A 21,779-nucleotide genomic window follows, 5' to 3' on the forward strand; every position below is an offset into this window, starting at 1 on the left:
TGAACAACAAAATAATGAATTTAAAACACAAAAACTCTACGTTATTGTAAAATGATAATTATGTAATTGTAAACGATGTGTTTGTTATTAGAACTGTTTGAGAAATTAAGCGGCCGCACCGCTCGGCCCCCGTATTACTACCAATATTATTGAACATTCTACTCCGATATAAGTACATAACTAATTACATACCTACATAATGCGTATAATTGTTCACAAACCTCTTTTACCTCTCTCTCTCTCTCTCTCTCTGTCTCTATCTGCCAATTTTGAAACGAAATCACACGAGGAGTTTGTGATGAAAACAAAGGTTTCGAAATAGCAACACAACAAAATGTAACATCAATAAACATCAATATAATAAATAACTCTACCATAAATAGAAACAAGTATTATAAACCAATTGAAAAAGCCGAATAAATAGACACTATGATTCGACTGTAAAATTGCTGAATTTATTTATTTCCATTTCTTTCGAGCCAAGGATGATGATCATGATTCATCCACCATTGTTATTGTTGTTTAATCGCACATGGTAATGTAAGTACAAACAAAGGCGTCTGACGTTAATTAATTTTGTTTTTTTACAATTGCAGTGGATATGAGGGACTCCTCGAGACGTCCGGTACGGGACTTGGCGATTGGCGCGTCAACAATTTTTCCTGTGATGCTTTCGGTAGTTGATTATTCGTTTATTCTAGGCGTTTTCGTATCATCGTGGCACACATTTGACTATAGCGCGTGTACACACGCCATCAATCATTAATTTGTCGTTGTTTCTATTAGTCTGAGAAATGAATTGCTTGCATGCATGACAATCGTGCTTTGTTGACGCACGCTGGGAAATTAACATGGTGAAAGGGCCATTACGATTTGTATTTGCTTGACGATAAAAATGGTAATCCCGCATCAGGGTTTTGTTTGCTCCGACTGTTGTGTATCACAATACTGTTTCACGTTTATGTAATTGCATCATCACACGTTCACAAAGATAAATTACGATGTACCTATTAAGATTAGATTAATCACGCAAAAATACTGAAGTTTCGTAAATTAAAGTAGTGTTGATTACTGAAATACTATCGATGTAGAAGATCAGTTTATGCTGAACCCCGGACTGTGGGCTGGTGTTGCTGAACGAGTATTTGTGCTGGGATTTAACTAGCTAATAGCCGTAAATGGCTAGAGAACGATCGAAATACGTTCGTAATTAAAACTAATCGAAAAACCGTCCTAGGCCAGACTCACGCGCTCGCTCGCCATTAGCTCCTTCTCTACCGGGCCGGTGCCGATAATTTTTCGGTTCTTCGTGAACGGAATAATGGCAATTAGCACCCCGGCGACAATGATCCACAAGCCGGCCTGGTAGAAGGACAGCGCCCAGGATTGGGTCACATCGAAAAGCAGGCCACCAATAGGCGGGCCGAGCAGGTTACCGATGCCTTGACACAGCAGCGTGAGGCCGTACGCGGTTGTAAACCGCTCCAATGGTATCAGCTCCACCAAGATCACCGGAGTGAAGGAGAAGCTGCTCGCGAAAAACAGGCCGAAGAGAGCGCTGGTGACCAGCAGGAGAATGTAATTTCCGGCAAAGATGTACATCCCGATGCACGATAAACCGCAGAGCACTAAACACACGGCATAGGTCTTCTTGATGTTCATCCATGGCTGATCGCCGGCCCATCCAAGCGCCACCATTGAAATGGTGTTTGTGATGCCAATCACTGAGATAACATGCGACGCCTCCGACTGGGTGTAGTTCAGCGTACTGGTGAGATGCTCGGCCAGGTAGAAGTAAGGCACTATGAACCAGATGAAGAGAAGGATCGTCGAAAGGGACATCAGCAGAAAATGCAGCTCCAGGAAGAGACTGAAGTCCACGATGCCTTTCAGCAACTCTACGAACTCCGTGTACCATTTCTGTAATTGATATCGTTGGATATCAATATACAAACTAAGTGACATTCTGTGCGGGTACATACCTCTGAACTCTCCTTTGCCAGAGTAGTCATGGAGTTCTTGTAGATGTTGGGACAGCTGGAAGCCCGAATGCGATATTTACGAATGTTTAACATGGCACCCCGGTACATAATGGAGTTGCGATGCAGACGAATGTTCTTATAATAGTGGTTGGATGTGAATTGCTTCTTGATCCACGGCACGTGCATGGAATTGACGTTGGGGTCCATGAATTTCTCCTCCATTGACGTCTTGCGCATTAACAGCGGTTCGTGCAATGGTTCCATCGGCAATGATTGCTGTAAAAATAGGCCATGCATAACATTGACCTAATTTGATAATAAATGCGCATGAAATACCTGGTGGACCAATAATTTGCTGGTAGGTTCCTCGGAAGCCTTCTTCAGCTTCATTGAGAAGGTAACTGGCACGCGCGTGACGATCTGATGCAGATTCACCGTATCCAACGCTTTGTCCGACGTACTGCGCGACATTAAAAGGCTCGGATAATTCTCCAAAATCACACGGTAAAGTTTCTTATTGGCTTTTAATTTCTCCAATACTTCAATAGGCACCTGTGAATAAAATAATTCAGAAACCACTCCTAGGAAATGTAGGAAGTAGGAAAACCTACTTTTTCGTTTTGTTTAACAAACGTTGGCAAGTTAAAATCAGATCTATGATGATCCGATTTGCCGCCGCCATTTTGGTTACGGGGCGACTCCATTGATGTAACCAAATTCTGTAAAAGATATTCGTCGTTCTTGGACTGCTTCAGCAGGTTACGTATTTCTTCCAAGTCGGGAAAGTCCTCCGGCATGCTTCGCTCCGACAGCGATGCGCAGCTCGATGTTTTCTTGCTGGTGTTTCTATAAACAATGAACAATCAACCATACGTTCGCCGTACCCTTTGCGGTACGCGAGCCATACTTGCTCTGCTCCTCAATCCACCACTGCGGATCCCTCATCAGGCAGCCGCACACACAGAAATTCAAAAATGTGCCCGCCAGTAAGAGGACAGTGCCGCGCCAGCCGTAGTAATCGATAAAGAACTGCGTCATCGGGGCGTAGATAAACGTGCCCATCCCGGTGCCGCTTGCGCCCAAACCCGTCGCCAGTGTGCGCTTCTTGTCAAACCAATAAGCAATGCTCACCACCGCGGTCACGTAACACAGCCCCAAACCGAGCCCAGCAATCACGCCAAAAGTCACCAGCATCCACCCGATCGAATCAATGAACGCGCTTATCACGAACCCGGTAGCCGATATCAGCCCGCCAGCGATGGTCATCTTCCTGCAGCCGTACTTGTCCACCAATGCGCTCATGATCGGGCCGGTAATCAATGGCACCGCCATGAACAGACTGCCAATCCAGGAAGTGGTCGACTTGGACGCACCAAACTCCTTCAGGAACTCAATGTACAGCAGGCCGAATGAAAATGACACACCATCCGCGATCATCGAGATGATGAGCGACGAGAACACGACAACCCACCCCCAGCCCCCATCCGGGATCTTCGGCTTGTCCGCCGCGAGGTCGGTCTCGTCGTGATCGCACAGGTCGCTCATCGATGAACGCGAGCTGGCCGAAGACATGATCGATACGCGCCGCGAGGTCGTATCCTGCGAGAGCAACTTCCCGCACTGTCCTCGCACCGCGTCTATCTCCTCGATGGGGATAGTCGCGGAGGAGTTGTTGCGATTGTAATCGGCGCTGTTGGACGACTCCGTCACGTCGGGCGTCGTCTCCATTGTGCTCAGAATCGACGCTGTCGTTTGTGTTCTAGAGCAAAGAAACGGTCGTTGAGATTCTTAATCGGGGATCTTTACTGGGCGCAGTGCCTTTTGACAGAGGAAGCGTCCTTCGGAGGAGCGGCGAGTACGTAAACGGTGGCGGCAATTGTAATTCCCGCGGATCGGTCATCAATGACCGGCCTTTGTTGGGCAGCGGCGGTTAATCAGAAATCAATCTTCTGCCTCGGGCGTGAAGAGCGGTGGGGCATCCACCAGGAGGAGTGCTGCGGGACCAGGACCAGCTGACTGCCGGAAGATCGTCGTCTCCTGTAAACAACGCGCGCGCTTCGATTAGAAACGGCGCTCCAAGGTTGGCACGCCATTGCTCGCGCGGCGTGTGCGCGCATAAGCGAAACTTTTTTGGCACTCAGGCAGGCAAATATAAATAAACAGAATATATACCAAATGGGATCTATTTATACGAGCAAATGTTGCGACGAAAAGCAAGTGCGCCATAAAAATAAGGCCAGCGCGAAGCAAAAAAAGCCTTCGATTAATTACGCGGATGAAACCGCTTTGAGCTGGTTTTTATAAAAAAGCCTAGCGCGGTGCCGCGCATTGCATCCGTAGCGAAACCACACGACCGCGTCCACGGACGGCAAAAGTCGAAGACAAAAATCGTGCGACTCACAGCGTCACACACGGCTCTCAGTGCGGCCGATTTGCGCGGCATGCACATAGACTCGTCGGCATGGGATGATCGCAAGCGAGTAGCGGCTACAGTTAGCCACAGTTAGCTACAGTAGCTAGTATTAGCAAATGCGAGTAATTATCGAATGGAAATTTCCACTCACCATCAGCGGCTGGTTAATTCAGCGTCGAAATCGAAAGCGCACGCTCGCACATGCCATGCGGTTGTGTTGATTGTTTTGTTTAGAAAATGGTACTTGGTCGAGTCAGCAGCGAACGCCAACGGTTTCACACGCACACTGTCGCGGCCTGTTAATGAACGTCCGATGTAAATAACAATGCGCAACGCGCGCCAAAAGTTCAATTGTCGGGAAATTGTGCGTGCATGCGAATGGCGCATATCGCACGACCTGTACTTGCACTGGGCACACGGCGACCGGGTTGCGACACGTCCGACGACGGTGTACATTCAGCAGGTGTAGCAATTATCGGCGCGTCCGGATCGTCATTGTCAACAAATCAACGCAAACTTGAACGACAGCACGCCGCGCGGCAATTATAGGCGCTGCACGTATCGCGCATTATCACTGCCGGCGACAGGCATTATCAGAATCGCCAAAGTGGTCGCGAAAATAGACGTTACGCTATTACGTGCGGTGAGGCTGGTGTCGTAACACGGGCGATACGCAAACGAATGTTTGTATTCGACGTTTATTTGCGTGTTTGTCGAAGGTTTTGAATTCCGCGTATTACCGTGGACGCGCGCGACTGCGACTGCGAATTCGCTCGCACCGTCCGACCCAGCTACTAGCACACTTTTTCAGAGATAACACTGGATAACACACTTCTCACACAGGCCACATGCGCGCCGAGGCATTGATCGTCATTTCTACAGCGAACAGTGTACATTGTACGCTCTCCGCAGATAGTGCCAAACAAAAGGCAAGAAGAAAGTCGCGAACGGCGCTAACGGCGCTGATTTATGCGCGCCGTCGCAGTTCAATGCCCAATTGATTAGATAACCATCGACGCGCCGATCCATTCTTCGATCGTGTGCGCCGCGGCGGCCAAGGAAGCGCTTTCGTTGCGCGAAAAGGGTCAAGGCACACGCGGCGCGCCGCGCGTCATATTATTGGAAATGCAAATGGCATGGAAGCGGAATGTGTGCGTATGCGTGTGTGTGTGTGTGTCTGTGAGTATAAGCTCGTTAAAAAGTCATGAAAGTTCGAAGAAGCGAAGCCCAGCGCCGTGCGCACGTCGCGGTTCACGTGGCGGCCAATACCAGATCGAGGCGGTTCTGCAAACGGCGTGTGCTAGTTTTTCCCGAAAGTTTGGACGCAACTTTTGGACAAGTCGCCTGGCATACCCGCGCGCTTGGGATAGGTCATTATACGCTGGGTGTATGTGTGCGCATTACAAGGCCTACGCGTGTCGAGTGTCGCGTTGCAGATTGCGCACGCGGCACGCTCGCCTTTAATACGCGAAAAATTCGCCAATGTAAACAAACAAGCCATTTGCTAATCGGAAGAGCAAGCACGCGTACACACGCCGCACCTGGCGGCGCGGCATCGATCTCCGAATGGATTGTTTTCCGCTCCGCGGAAGGTCGCGCCGGCTTTTTTCGACTTTCCGGTGGCCTTCAACCTTTATTTTCGATCGCGGCCCGCGGCCTGCATTCGGCACGAGCGTGTGATCTTTACCGCACGCGATGGGCAACTTGCCAGCGGCCTCGATGTGCGCTGCATCCGCGCTCCCGAAGGAAGAAGAGGACGCGTGCAGGACGCGCGCGCGAGATGCGTCAGCGTTCGCCGCGTTCAGCTGGTGGTCGTGGTCGGGCGACACTTGTCACTTGCGTTTTCGTTCAACTGTTTGCTATTTTTATCGCCGCTGCGGCGCGGCTGGACCTAGAACTTGCATATTTGCAAGCGCGTCGCGACGCGGCGGGCGCGAGGCGGCGGCGGCGGCGAGGCCGACACACGCACTCGCGCCGCGTTGAAAGCAAAACGCTGATCGATATGTATGTCTGAGCCGTTGCGTCGCGTAGACGGCGCTTATCGGCGGAAACAAGAAAAAATAAAGCGTTGTAACAAATGTGTGCGTACGTACCGTTCACGTGCGTGTGAGCGAGTGTGCGTACGATTTAACTGTCGCGCTTTTTTCAGAGGAAAGGATGGCCAGCGATGAGTTTATTTTTTATTTGCGCCAGCGCACACCGCTTTTATCTAGTGTACATATTATGTATGCGATGGTATGCATGACACACAAGCAGCAGTGATAAGAAACACTCACCTGGTGCACTTGAAATGATTTTGATCGATTTGCGAGGTATTATGTATAATAATAATAATTTAGTTTATTTCGTGACAGGTGCGTAATCGAGATACAGCTGAGGCGGCGATTTGAATGTTATTTGGTCATTGACGAAGAGAGAATGCGTGCGGCGCCGAAACTCCGTACGGGCGGCCGGCGGCGGCGAAGGTTCCGCTCGCAGTGTTGAGGCAGGAGGGCGACGTATGTGTTTGTGCTTGGCTTGGCTATCGATCGCCGGCGCGACTTGGCGACGGCGGAAGGCGAAGTGTCTGGTCGGTGCGACTATTGCGGCACGTTGCAGCGTTCGACGCCGAATGATGACTGAGCCTGAGCGAGTGCCGCTCGACGGCGCCGCGACAGGCCGTGGGGGGTGCCGCTGCCGGCGTCGGCGTGGTGGGCGGGCAGCGCGCGTCAGCCGTCTCCTGCTAGGACGACGAAGGCGCAGCCAGCGCCGACTGTTCGACGCCGGCGACGCGCGCGATTTCCTCCATGTCCTCCTTGAAGCGTTTCACGAGCGCGCGGTGATGGGGCGCGAGCTGGGCGTCGGACATTACAGCCAGGCGCATTTCGTCCCCGTACTGGTTCAGGCACAAGGATATACCTACAAACAAACAAACTCAGAACAATCCCTCCAAACACCAATACTCTCATCAACAACTTACTAATATTGGCCTGGGGTGGTCTCCAGTAGATGACTGAGGTCACCTCTTTACCCCACGTGGTCTTCTGTTTGATATTCACGTGCCGATTCGCCACCTCCGTATAACACACCGAATATTTCAGGGTGAGACATCGAAGGAAGATCCCAATGAGAGTCGCGGGCAGAAGTTTCGAAATAACACCGTACTTACTCTGCATGATGCTGAGCAAATAGGTCACCTGCTGTTTCGAAAGGGCTTCACCCATATTCTTCTTGATCACCCGAAGATTATCCAAAAGTGAATCCTGTTTCGAATCCAGAATCGGTAGGTTTATACAAAGCATTCCCCCGAAAGCATCCACCGCATTAAACCCGCGTTGGAAAAGGTATTCCGATCCGATGCTTCTCGCAGTGATAGAAATCTCCTTTGGTTGCACATCTTCAACTTCCTCGAAGTACCTCTCAATACCAGCACTGCATGTGGCGAGAACTACTTCAGTTTCACTCACATTCGTACTCTGTGCTAAACGGGTCACCAGGTCAGTTTTGATCGGCTCTGACCAAGCTACCACTTTGCGTCCACAAAGTGTGACGGTTTGAATAATCTCCTGACTTGCAAAAACTTCCTCCAGGACATTCTTCGGAGTGTGGAAGATTACCTTAGCACAGTATAGCAGATCCTTGATTGCGCGGTACCCTAAAGGTACGTAGTTGTAAATTAAACCCACCGTATTTCTGTAATCGCAATATTGCAACACTAGACACGTGTACAACGCGACCATTTCGTAGTACAACTTAACGGGCAGGCGAAAAATAAAGAACACGAACGGTTTGTAGGTACACAGAATACAACTACGAACCAATCTCAGTGGTGATAGACTGGTGCGAAGTGCGTCGTAAAATGTGACATTTCGTTTACGACTCTCCCGTGTGATTGTACTCAGGAGGAAACTTATACGTGAGGACAGGTCCCGATTGACACCTTTCAAACCCTTGGTGTATTCCTTGTACGTGCTGACTACATTGATCAACGCAATCGCCGCGTATTGCAACACGCCGGGTGGGCTTTTCAATACCTCGGGATTTTCTAACGGATCATGCGTTGCAATGAATTCGTTCCAGTAATTGGTGAGGTCTTGCTGGAGGCGATCGCGCAACTCGTATAGACCATTCGGTTCTTTGAAAACATTGCGCAATGGCGTCGTAGAAGGTTTGTTCCTACTTTTGAAATTGGGACATCGGGTGTGAAACAACGAGCGTGAATTCGAAGAGGAAATTACTCACCATATGGGATACGAGACTGTGGGCTGAAGGGGGAGCAGGTCAGCAATGTTGAGTCCTTCGGAGATGAGGACGTGGTGTACCCGGACGAGGATGTAGTGTTGGTTCTCAGTGCTCGGGATGATTACCATCTGCCAGGGAGACATACCAACTGGGAGATACTTGGATGCAATGTCGCTGACGCAATCCTATGATATAAGTTGCAGTAATGGTCATTAATCAAGGCCCCTTGATTACTCTTAACAAACCTGGACGTTTAGGTCGGAAATAGCGCGCCCGCGAAACGTGCGATTGGCAATGATAAGATTCTGATCGAGCTGGAACTTGTCTTCGATGTGCCAAGCGTACACCCCATAACGGGTAACCAGGGACTGCTTGAGTCGTGGGAAACTCGCATTTCCGCTTTTGTCCACCCGATTAACCACCTCCTCGAGGTGCCTTTGTACAGCTTCTGGATTAGCTGGTCCGCCGACTGTGAGCAGAACAGCAATGATGCCTTTGTTGCGGTGGGTATCCGATAGGATGCGAAATGTGGTATCCCTGATAAATTGCAGATCAGGGTGCATGAACGATATACACCAGTACCACACACGGTGGACGAGCCGGACACCTGCGAAGAGAAACGATTATTACGTTGGGTGTGCTCTAGCACCGGAGGCACGTACCAATGTAGCTGAAGACCAGCGTAGGGGCAAGGAATAGAGCCGCCGCGAACGCGTTCCCGGCAAACAGAAAATCGATCAGACTCATATCCGCGTCGTGCGAAAACTTTGCGAGCGCTGCGCGATGCTCCGAGCGTTTGAGCGTTTCAAGTATCGAGCGCGACTTGATCCGTCTCGGCCGACCGATACAAAAACAACTTTGACCCCTGGGATTACACATTGCCGCATCGCGCCGTGCACTTCATCGATTATCGTCATTATCAATGGGAACGCATCGCGCACCGAGTTCATAATAATACACGCTGACTGATGACATTTCCAATTTGTGCCCACAAATAAAGCTAATTGTTGATTTCTGTCAACTTATCAAATCGCAAACAACAAACGTTGACATAATAGTTCTGTGAAAGAGAAATACGTCTGGGACTGTTTGCTGACACATCAATTTTGTTGCGTGTAGATTTGAAAAACGACGGCGCGTCCTATTTAACATATATTGAAACCGTGAAACTTAAAGATCAAAGTTCCTTTTATAAACATCCTTGAAGGTCGTGGACTGGTGGAAGGAGAAAAGGATAAAAAATAGTCTGGCATCGATTCATATTTTGCTAAAATTTGGAGCAATCCAAACTGCGTACTTACGTACCCAACATTGGAATTCGTAAATTCCTTACCGTTATGTATTTCATTCTGGTTTCGGACATGCAGGGACATCTTGTATCCGCACTTGGAACTAATCTGTATACTAAGTATAGCACGCACCCACTCAATATTTTTTTCGATAAAAAAAAAACCGATGTAAACACGCGATGCCGTAAGCAAAAGTAGGTGAAATGCGGTAAGAGGATTACAGAATTAGGCCAGAATGAAAGACACGGGGCTTCATAATTTCAGTTTTTACATATCGGATAGAAATATAAATAAATTAATTTACGCCTGCCTAATATGATAACAAATCATCGATATGGAACAGAAATTTTGACCGTAGACGAAACAATTCGCGCCGTCCCGTACATACAGCGACGCAATACGTATTTGAGATTTCGTCGGCTTGCATTTTAGAATCATTTGTCATCACAATTGCATCTTCGACGCGCGGGTACAAAATCATCATCATCATCATACCATTCATTAATAACACCTAACAGATTACAAAGACACTGAATTGAGACTTCAGTCTAGCGAAGTCTGCGTTTTCGTTGGAGACATTTGTCGTCAATTGTCGCATAGCTTCGGCAACCAATCGTAATTTTAACTAGCATTACAATAATAATAGAATTTCTTATTAAACATTATAAATATATAATATATGTATAGTATATACAACCTTACGCCCGGATTTAGAAACTCTCAGTCATTCACACAGGGTGAGCTCGTTCTCGAAATAATAGAATTGCAATCAGAATAAATATACAGAATTGTACGTTTCGAGCCACGAGCAGCTACATACGTTCATGATATACAAACACGCACCGACAAGAATTACTTACACGTGAGCATGTGTCGTGTGTCTATGATACACTACCAACGAATACTTTTTCTCCTTCTTCATCATATTTTACAAATATACTAGGACCAATCGGCGAGAAGCGCGCGCGCCTCCGAATAATGGGACTAGTGACTTCACGCGACGCATTCGTACCAAAAGAGACGATAGAAAAGTACAAGCACTACGTAACAAAACAAACAAAAAAATTAAACTTTAAATGTGATGATCACAGTTGAATTCACGGCGCATCTGGCCGCCTAGTTCTTGGCGTGATTGTACTGCGCCTTTCGCTTGCGATTGGCGAGCATGTCATAAAAGGGATTGTGGCTGATGCTCTGCAACAGCCGCTGCATCCAATCGTTCTTTTCGTCATCGTTGCTGGCGCTCATGCGATACACCTGATGCTTGCCTTCCACCACCTTGCCCTCGGAGTCCGTCTTGCACGCTTTGATAAACTCAGCTCCGCCGCTCGCGTACAACTCAAAGCAGTGCTGTTTTTGGCGGTCGGTGCAGTCGCGTACAGAGATATTTTCCAGCGGAATAATACCCCGCGGCTCTTTATCGGTGGTGTACTCAAAGTAATACAGGCAGTTGTCATTGAGGATGAACCAGCGCCGCTTCCAGCTCTTGTAACGTCCGCCTTGTTTCCACAGCCAGCCTTCCTTGTCCGGGTTGAAGAAAGTATGCATCAGGTCGTTACCATCGTCCTCGGGGATCTTAAACGGCTCCGCCTTGATGCTCTCATACAATCCCTGGAAAACGCGCGCGCAATTAGTAATGAAAAACGAGCGCTCATAAATTCGCTCGCCTTCCGGAGAAGAAGGAGCAGCGAGTGTACTCACCACGAGGAGCTCGCGCGGCAGGTCCTGGCCCATGTTGATGCCGCGGTTCATGCTTATGAATTGCTCCGTAGACGGCTTGTCCTTTACGCTCGGATTGTGCAGCGACGTGTTGAGCATAATGATGGCGAACGACAGCACGTAGCACGTGTCGGAATTCTCGAAGATATTATTGTCGCCCTGGCATTCGCAGTACCGCTTCGCGAAGCACTCCATCATGCGGTCTATCTTCTGCGCCTCGCCAGGCAGTCGAAAACTCCAGAGGAATTGCCTACAAATAACCGCAATCAGCCATCGCATAATTCACATACATACATTCACACGAACCCACTCATTCTTTTTTAGCATGCATTACATTTTACATTTTCACGTGCATTAATCATCAATCAAGGATAGTATATTACACATCATGCATTATTACCTTTTTATCTTCACTGATCGATTCATGCAATTAGAATTTGACACGATAAACGCGCAAAATCAAGATAAAAGCAATTCAACCACCAGAAACAAATTATTTTGTTTTTTATGTAAATATATATACCTTAAGGCTTGAACGAGGATTAAATCGGCAAAGTCATGCAGCGCCACAAAGGCCTGCAGGACCTTCTCGTTGAAATCATTCTTCTCGCCGAGGTAGTCCCCGATGGCGGTCTTGTTTAAGCCCTCGCCTTTGTACAGAAACTGCGCGACGCTCTCAGCCGTCTGCTGGAGCAGTCCGTTTTCGATCAGGTACTCGATGCCCTTCTTCGGGTCCATGTTAAACTTCTTCCGGCCGATCGACATCATCTTGGTCTTGTTCCCTTTCTTTCCGTCCTCGCCGCAGTCGAGGCCCTCCATCTCGTTGACCACCTCGCATAATTCATCTTTGAGTTGCTGCAAAACGAAACGGAACACACGTTTAGTCAAATTTGCACGCATGCCAGCACCAATGGTCGTGCTAACGTCGGATGCAGACGATTCATCGTTGTGTTTGCGATTTGATGAATGGCGTAGAATGAAGCGAGAGAGGTAATTGAACGTTTTTTGCTTTACCGGATATCGCCAATGGTTTGTGCAATACAGTGACTCGCACATTGTTCTCAGACAAGTCCACATTCTGAGAATTTTCTCTACCAAACTAAACAATATTAATCGGCCGCATGTGGACGTATTGATGGAAGACAAGCGTCAATTGAATCGCGTGCGCGCGGCCGGACGATTGCATTGCGACTGATTCGAATTCGCACGCGCAACTAATATGAAACATGACCTCCGAATGTGCAATCACAATCGGTCAAAATTTAATATACGTCGACGCAGTGTCTCACATCCCTTCAAACAACTTCAAACAGGAGTTAAGTCCTAACAATCGATGAAGAAGCGCAAATTAAAATACGATTACCCAAGTGCGAGCAATATCCCAGTCGCTCTTGGACTGTCCGCCATGGTGCGGCGCCTGCAGCTTGCTCTTGTTTTTCGGCTGGCGGCGCAGCGAAGAGAACCAATTGGTGACATTGTTCGAGATCGAGCCCTTGCGGTCGCGCTCGCGTCCTACCGTACCGTACATCTGCATCACCTGCGATTCTGCATACGCGTCGCGAGCATACACACGCAACAACTGAACCAACTTCTACAACTTCTTTAAAAACGCGCACTCCGTGTGTCTTCTAATCGCCGCTAATTGCAAACGCATCAATGAATAATGCGTCGCAGTAAATTGGCGTTGATTATGCCCCGCACATTCCACGCGCGGTCGCTTGGCGTTCCTTTCAGGTGAACTCCTTCCATATCGGGCCCAATGCCATTGCAATCGCCGCTATCAACACACCTATAAGTCATAGCAAAAAAACAAAAAGAATACTCTATCGATCTATTTCTGGCGCATTGAAATTTGGCAAATTATCGATTGTGCGCCGCGCTTTGTGTGTTTGACGCCGTCGCCGTAATTAATTATCGTAGAACAATCGAACTGTTAATCGCTGCGATTCGATTTACCTGGACTGGCACAAACGCGCTCGCCGCCTAATTATTGCCTAAACAAACTCGCCGCTATTTATATCTCCATCACGGAGATCGGGCGGTGTGATGTTTCTCTCCTGCCTGTCCGCTAGAACTTGTCGCTAACGTTTTATGTACAATAATATAATATTACCGAAAAATGCGCAAGAATAAACATGCGAACTCAGGTGCGATGCGTCACGCGGTGAATTATTATCAGAATGTAAATTAAACGGGTGAGATAACGTATTTTTAGCGCGGAATGCGGCCAGGAGATGTGACAAGATGCGTGCCGTAGAAAACGCACCTTCGGCGCCTGGACGACATGTCGCGCACTATTAAAAGTGGCGAGCTCGTTAATATTAGATCATTGCGCTCTGTTAATTAAGTGCGAGCCTCGCGGCGTGCATAAATTATGAGGGGACTTTGCATTAGCGATAATGCGATACCTACGTATCGGTCGCCGTAATCCTCTCCGTATCCGTATCCTCTGAGACATTGAAGGACAAACTGAATAATTAAACACATAAATAACACGCGCGCTGCAAACTGGTCCGGAATTAGCAGGGCGATCGGTGCGATCGGCGCGGATCTTCGTCCATCCACGGATATGGGCACACGGACGGACGGGTCGCGGGTCTTGGACACACTTCTCTCACGGCGGAAGCATCGGACGGGAGTATCAGTCGCGACTAGGCGGCACTCGCGCACTCGACGGGCGCGCCGCCGTTCAAACACGACACACGCGTGTATTTTTAGCCGCCGCGATTCGGAATGCGTTTTTATTACGTTCGTAAGTCTGTCGGCGGGCGCGGCGACAAAGGAGGCGTTTGCGGCCACCGCTCGGAACGACGACAGCGGGTCGACTGAGCGAGATGTATTCCCGATTCCCAATAATACATCACCTTTTTGCCCACGGGTACCACAGCGCGATTATCTTTTAATGCGCGTGTATTATTATAGCCGGCGGTGGCTGTGTGTGCGTGTGCTCGGTCGGCAGATAATAATGGGCGCCCAGTTTGCAGCCGATCCGCTGGAAGAATGGCCACAGCGTAACGAGATGCCCGAAATGCCCGAAAGAGCCGAAAATGCGGGCACCGGTCGCACAGGCTGCCATTGTCCGCGTGCTATTGTTGGCATTATTATTATTTCAAGATTGGGGCATCGTGTGACAATGTGGTGACCGAACTGCTTGTTCGCAACACGGAAATCTGCGTGACGAACAGGGCTGGCAGGCAGACAAAAACGCGCGCAACCCAACGAGACAAATTGCAAGAAAAGGGACCGCAACTACGCTCACATTGTGCTAGGTCAGTTTTCGGCAAGGACAAGCAACAAAAAAACTTAAATCACTCTAGTTACCGACCTACGATCCACCCCTCAAACACTAAACTACTTCAAAACTCTACATCCTAAGCTGATATAATCCACATCCACAAAATTTGTACCAAAAACAGATTTTAAACTTTCTGCTTTGAGGAAAATAATTTTAAAAAATGCGAAAAATACGTAGCGTTTGCATTGTTTCGCGAATTTGGCACAGTTCCCGCCGTCTTATTACTGCGTCGCATTGTTTTGGTGATTTTTCTTAACGCCGACTTGTTTATGCGGCGCAGCGGATGATAAAGCTATTTCTTGTGTGGCCAATGCTGCACCCAAAAAGTCCACTTCTTAAACAACTTAATAGATGACGATCCTCGCCGTTAAGCGTCGCGACAAACACACGGCAGGCCCGGCTCGTGCAATTAGCCGAAACGTCGAGTCGAGTGAGGCGCGCTTTGTTCGCCGCGCAAATTACCCCGCTCGTTAATGCGATCCTGCGATCGTGAATGAAGTGAATCAGCGGATGACGACGACCTTGCTGGAATGTTGAACGGGCTTCCACGGCACCGTCTCGAACGACGACGTTGTGTTCGGTGTGTTCTTTTCCGGCTTTTGATTTTGATTTGTTATCTTGGAATTGTGTTTACAGCGTAAACACAGACATGAACGACTCGATACTTCTAGGCGCACAAATATGGCAGTGTTATTTTTTTTTATAAAAAATATATTTCCTTCCTAGAAGCGTTTCAAGTATATGTACTCATGTACAAACCTTGATATTTCGATTTTCGACAACGATTGACATAAAAATTAAAATGCGGACGACGATTAAATACTAAGTGGATTGTTGATTTCTATCGGCGAATTATCGATACCTCGAGTTTATCTGCGCGTATCGAATATTTATGGTGTTTCGAAGGGGAAGTCGAAGTAGTGTGCTACATGCTACATTGTTGGAAGCCCAGGTATGCCAGTTACGCATCGTGATTTACTAATGGAGAGAAGTTGTGCGTGCATTCTGGGAATCGAAAAGAGATTGAAGGAATTCCTGGTGCGCGAATGCGATTCAACGCGGATTTCGAATCGCTGCGAATTATAAATTTCAACGATTCGCGAATCGAATTAGGTATACATAATTCTTCCGATGAAAACAAGCTTCGCATTGAAATCGAAATTTCTCTTTCAATCGGTCGCAGCACCTTGAACGAATCCGGAATTGGCGAAATTCCAACTGGCGCCTTGTACATCCAACTTCCACGAAGAAAAAAGAATCTCTCTTTTTTATAGCGCACACTTAAAAGTATTACAATTGACGGCATATAATCATCATCGCTTTTTCCTTCGATTGATGTGTAATGTGAGACGCTGATGCGGGTCCAGCTGACGACCTTGTCTGGTCAGGTCTAACGCAACATTCGCACATCTGCGGCGAAATACTAACAAACAACTTATTTGCGCCGATGATGACGGCGATCGCCAGCGCCTCCGTGCATGCATTCATCATTTGATTGTCGCGCGAACGTCGAAAATCGAACATGGAAACGACAAACAGGTCGCGATTACCTAATCGTTGTTTTGTGCGCGCGCCCGTCGCATGCATTCACATTTTTTCGTCCATCGTCGATTATTTTTTTACCACACACGGCTGACGTCAGAGTCATGTATTTGCCGCTACGTTTTGTAAACAATTTCCCAGAAAACGTTGGAACAATCACACACACACGTATCGCGTTAATGGCAAATGCGACGTTCTAATAGACATTACTTATGCCATACACAGTGGAAAAGCAGTCGCAGTAATTAATTTAGTCAATGCAATAAACCAATGCGAATCAAATGAATCACGGCGGTTTACCGTGTGCGTATTAACTGGCATGGTTTGTCATCGCCTCGGCAAATAGAGAGCATAATCGAGCGGGAATGCAAGGAGATTATCGGTCACCAAGGCGATAGACTAAGAGCTGCGAAAACAAAGCTGCGCGCGGCAACAAGGATAATGCGCAAACAGCGCGGTCCGAGTGAACTTTGTAAACACTTTGTCTCGAATTAAATTGACTACACCGATTAACCAGCCAACACAATGTTGTTTTTTTTTTTTCGTACAAAAGTAATAAAAGCCTATTTTGCGGTGCCTAGTAGGCAAATAAAGTCTATGGGAATGGTTGTAAGTAAACCAAATTAACATACAACGATAACGCGCGGTCGCACACACATAACGATAGTATAATCTATGGCGACGACGACAAACACACACTGAATCAGAAATTCGGCGCAGCCTCGATATTCGCGCGCATGGTTAAAGTTGCGCAGCGTGATTATGATTACGCCTCGCAACGCAAAACACTTCGCAGTGCCATCAAAGTTGCGAAATGATAAATAAAAAAAAAAACAAGTGGCGAATCATGCGCACGCTAATCACAACGGAAGCACAATGATACCTGAATTAATTATTAAAAAAACACAAAGTTGTAATATCCAAAAATATCGATTGTGTCGCAGTCGGCGGAAGTAAAATATCCTTTATGAGTTTTCGAACTTTTCGAGCACAGAACGTTTCTTGTGGCAACTTAACGCAGTAGTCACTGATAACGCACGCGCGCGAGTTGAGTTGACTCGATGTGAGGGAGTCGGAGTCGGTCGCGTGACTGCACCGCTCGATTGCCGGTCGCTTACTGCGCCTCCGCGCGCCACTCCGCGTTTTCATTTTCCAGTGTAGTGGCGTGCGTTTCGCGTCGCGCTCGAATCGCGCCCGCTGCCACAGCTGCACGCAGCAGCGCGTCGCCACGCATTGAATCAGGCGAAGACATCGTCGCAAAAATGCAGAGCGGTGAACGCAGCACTTACACTTACTCCTAGATCGATTCAATTAACGACGGTGACTTCAGCCGCCTGGAATGATAAGCATTCGCCATCCCCGCATGAGGGACCAGCCAGCATGCAGCAGCCGCCGCAGACACACCTTTCTCTAGTTTCCGGAATCCGGATTCGAATCACCTGCGTTCCGCTCGTAAAAATTAAGTTGAAATATTTAAAAGCCGTAAATTACCGACTGTCACCTCAAAATACACTTATTTCGCTCTATTTCTTTTGTTTTTGCTATTTTTGTAAGTTTTTAAAACAATATCTGTACATTTTTCGATCATTCTTTATATTAAATAATATAAAGTGATTGTTTTCGGCGTGATACAGTTATTGTTTGCTTAATTGACTCCGTTTTGATTCGAAATCTCATCGCCGAACACGAATTCAGCAACGTTTTTGCCGTTCCAGATTATAGCATTAATGAAATGATTGTTTTCGGTTCACATGTGCCGGATTACGCGCGGTCTGAACGCCTTCGACGCGTTTCGGTTCATTCAGACGAGCACAGCTTGTAAATCAAGTGCGGCATACACAATGTGGGAGTATTTAGCCTTAGAAGATCAGCGGGTATAATATACTCTCGGTACGTATGAATGAATAAGCAGTGCGTGAAAAAAAAAAAGAACAAACGCTTGAACTTGAAGCCCGGGAAGCAGTTGAACCGTATGAGAATCCGATCCGTGCATTCTGACGCTGTGTGAGAAGCAGCAATGTGGCAGCTTCGAACGGAACAAGCGGACACTTTACTGCCGAACATCCTGTCGTCATGTTAAGTACAGTAAGGTTGGCCGCCCGCCTGCCGACCCGGTTGAATGGTCGCCGTCCTCTTCTGATAACACAATGCCAGCCAGCGCGCTCTAATCGCAATCGGTAGCCGTTGTCGCGCATTGAGTAAACAATTCCACAGAAAAACAGCATTCGGAAATTGAGAGGAGCGCGCGGCACGTTTAACAATGCGCGCGCGCGCCTTATCGCGCTGTGTGTCCGGATTGTGTGTGCGATTGCAACGCGTAAAACCATGCGTTCCTGTGTCTGTAAAAATACGCATGCATGACAATAACAAACATTACGTTCGACAGTCGATAAGAGACTGTCAGTGACATTTCAAAGTGACGTTTCCTTACATCCATCGCGCTCGTCGGCCGCCTTCTGTCGTCTGCAATGCAATTACATTAATGGCGATGGTGGATAGGATAAAACATTGCTGCTACTCATGCATAACTTATTTACGTTTACAGTATTCGGATATTTCGAAAATAGATGACATTTAGGTATATTATTCGTATATATGAATAGAATTTCATGCGGCTCCATCGATTAGGAATCATTTTTCGGGCGGCGGTTGCCACCAGCCAGGAAAAAATAACATAGCAGCAGATTAAAAATCGATCTATTACGAGAAACACAATAAGCCCCATTCAATTCGGGGTGGATATCCCCTCGGAGGGCGCATAATACAATAAAGCCGAATTGAACGACCGGGAGAATTCAAGTTACTGTGTACATTTACACATTATAAACCCAAATAATACCCTTGATGATCATAAACGCACTGAAGGGTTGTAGGCCCGCATAGAAGCAAAGGGAACCCCATTAAATATATAAGAAAATATTGATTGGAATTAAACGTTTACGCGCGCATTTTAAGCTGTATCCACGAAATGATTTCGGAGGCTTTTTTATTTTGTGTGCGATAACGCAGGAAACGTTTGGTTCATTGCCAACGCGCACAAAGCACAAGCCGGAAACATAGCGAACTTATTTCCTAATTGATTTGTATATTCGCATTATTTGTGAGCTTTGCGTGGGTGGCGATACAGGACGTTAGTCAGCGTACGATTTCCAGATTCTATCTGAATCTATTAATAGGGATAGCGATTGTGATGCCGGTTAACCGCACCCTCTTCGGGGTTATTCCACGAAATAAAAATCAACAATCAAAAACCGTCAAGAGCTTCAAAACATTTTTTTCTTTTAAAATTACTCATGTAGTAATGTAAATATTGCACTCATATTTTCGCATTCACCTTCTGTCGCTTTATCAAGACCAAAGCTAAAAAGAGAATGTTTAATATGAAGTTCATTAAACATAATATGCATTATGCCGCGGCAATCGGTAAAGTGAGCGAGCGGAACGCGCCCCGCCGCCAACCGTCGTCGCTAGGTGCGCCAACTCAACCGACTCAAAGCACAACAAGGGTGGATGGACTCGCGCCCCGCGTGATATGCATCTATATCGCCTAGGTTACGCGTGTGGCGGAGGCCCGCCAGGTGCGACCGACCGCCGGGCTCGCGCGCGACAAACACAATGTTATATATTTACATGAGCGCGCGCCCATTGTTTCGTTATTTTTTCCCGCTCGCCACTGTTGTGTCTACACCAAGTCCAACTGGTAGTGTGCGTACGTTGATTAATTAAAACTACAGCCAGCTTAAAGGGACGCACGTCAAACGCGCGTGTTATTACGCTAATTATTTGCGTATATTTCGCGACGTAACAAAAACACTGCAACAACTCACAAACTGTAATTTTATCCAGTGAGTGAAGCACATTTTAGCATGCGCCTGTGTGTGCAATATTAAATTATAGTGCACGCAGCATACAAAAAGTGCACGTGCGCGTAATCGCTGTAGTTTTGATTGCGACGAAATGAAATTTTCGTATTTCTGAACGTTTTAGTACCACTAGCGTCATCTAGTTGTGAATTTTATAACTATCCAAAGGGCACTACCACTTGTTGTGCCTTTACAGTACAAGATTGCGAACCAGCAATAATACTGATTGATAAAAACGACCTAGTAATTGCGGATGAATTACTGCATGACGCACGAGCGTACGCACATCGTAGACCACAATTACAACCTGAATTACTAATTTCGCACAATGAATCACGCACACACTGATGTGATGTTTATCAAAATGAGACATAGTTCATTCAGGGTGAGGCAAACATGAATTATGAACGACAGTTACCGAAATCACGTAAAAGACCCAGCAGACTTGCTCAAGATCTCTTTCAGCATGCTTTAACTTCTTAACTTCAGATGAGTGTTTAGATGAATAGAGAAAGCAAGCACTGCTTGCTTTACAAACACTACTTACTTGTATTTCCAGCAGGAGCTCCGTCTTCCGCCGTCGGATATCAATTAAAATCTTCTGCTGTTCGGGTGTTAGTTCTGCGAATGATGCGTACATGAGCCGCGTTCGATGGGTGAAGCAGAAAGACTTACCAGCAATGTTGAATGTGTCCATAACGTGACCCGACGTACCCATAACATCGAACGCTAGTTTCTCCTTTAACATAGTCGTGGGAATATCGCTCACAGCGTAGTCGGACGCGTTCGCAACGCTGTCCGGCACCTCCGTACCATTACACGCGGTTGGTAAGCGTCGCGGGAACACGTCGATGGTGACGCACGACGTCGAGATCTTCAGCAATCACGGAACGCGAAGAGTAAACAAACAGTAGATTGGGACGTCGCGGCCATTTTCAGCGAGGCGCCACAGCGCCACGAAGCGCGCGCAAGACCACCGGATCCCCACCAGGTGTATATTTGGTTGCCTATAATCAACTTCGAAAAGTTTTTGTTAAATATTATGAATGAAACGCACAAGGTCATAAATTTTTATGTTTTGTTTTATAATAAACCATACGGCAATAATTATACGAAAGTATAAGGTCAGTACAGTAAATTTTGGTATTTTTACGACTTGATATCGACTCTTGTCTGATTAATCACTTATCATTTATGCACGAGGCTCACTAATGTAACGACGCTCGTGTGGTCCACACGCGTGGTCAATAATCGATAAATAATAATCATCCCGTGCATGCACCATGCCGTCGGAACATAAAATACTACAAAGTTGGTAGAAAATCATCAAAACGTAATTTTCATGTTTGCTCGCCGCTCGATTTAAATGTACGCATGCGCAGCACGCACTTATCGAACCGGATGTAATGCGCTGTGAATAATTCATGCGTGAAATTAAATTACATTCGAATTGAG

General features: G+C 47.1%; 3 protein-coding genes across 9 annotated transcripts; all 3 read right to left on the reverse strand.

Moving 5' to 3' along the window:
- Positions 1-337: 337 nt before the first annotated feature.
- chk (chaski) lies at positions 338-6,643 on the reverse strand. The gene is made up of 6 exons (XM_065308162.1): positions 4,547-6,643; positions 2,890-4,019; positions 2,594-2,828; positions 2,319-2,534; positions 1,983-2,258; positions 338-1,920 (listed from the first exon to the last, which is right to left on the reverse strand). The coding sequence occupies exons 2-6, from the start codon at positions 3,708-3,710 to the stop codon at positions 1,234-1,236; spliced, it is 2,235 nt and encodes a 744-aa protein (XP_065164234.1). The 5' UTR covers positions 3,711-4,019; positions 4,547-6,643; the 3' UTR covers positions 338-1,233.
- Positions 6,644-6,710: 67 nt separating this feature from the next.
- Positions 6,711-9,701, reverse strand: LOC135796238 (uncharacterized). Of its 2 annotated transcripts, none has more exons than XM_065308178.1 (5): positions 9,279-9,701; positions 8,862-9,223; positions 8,617-8,801; positions 7,355-8,550; positions 6,711-7,293 (listed from the first exon to the last, which is right to left on the reverse strand). In XM_065308178.1, the coding sequence occupies exons 1-5, from the start codon at positions 9,493-9,495 to the stop codon at positions 7,118-7,120; spliced, it is 2,136 nt and encodes a 711-aa protein (XP_065164250.1). In that variant the 5' UTR covers positions 9,496-9,701; the 3' UTR covers positions 6,711-7,117. The 2 variants fall into 2 exon arrangements, with proteins under 2 accessions (XP_065164250.1, XP_065164246.1); XM_065308174.1 differs by having other exon boundaries at positions 7,355-8,553; positions 9,279-9,700.
- A 455-nt stretch (positions 9,702-10,156) lies between these two features.
- step (cytohesin steppke) lies at positions 10,157-21,278 on the reverse strand. Of its 6 annotated transcripts, none has more exons than XM_065308213.1 (5): positions 21,000-21,278; positions 20,872-20,945; positions 12,148-12,479; positions 11,607-11,874; positions 10,157-11,516 (listed from the first exon to the last, which is right to left on the reverse strand). In XM_065308213.1, exons 1-5 carry the CDS (start codon positions 21,070-21,072, stop codon positions 11,022-11,024), a joined length of 1,242 nt encoding a protein of 413 aa, XP_065164285.1. In that variant the 5' UTR covers positions 21,073-21,278; the 3' UTR covers positions 10,157-11,021. The 6 variants fall into 6 exon arrangements, with proteins under 6 accessions (XP_065164285.1, XP_065164269.1, XP_065164310.1 ...); XM_065308197.1 differs by lacking the exons at positions 20,872-20,945; positions 21,000-21,278 and adding exons at positions 12,988-13,413; positions 17,345-17,585; XM_065308238.1 differs by lacking the exon at positions 20,872-20,945.
- Positions 21,279-21,779: the final 501 nt, after the last annotated feature.

This window comes from Atheta coriaria, unplaced genomic scaffold (assembly GCF_025399875.1).
Source record: "Atheta coriaria isolate IRGN ID8LTWV9N9 unplaced genomic scaffold, Caltech_Dcor_3.1 hic_scaffold_1_pilon, whole genome shotgun sequence".
NCBI classification, from domain to species: domain Eukaryota; kingdom Metazoa; phylum Arthropoda; class Insecta; order Coleoptera; family Staphylinidae; genus Dalotia; species Dalotia coriaria.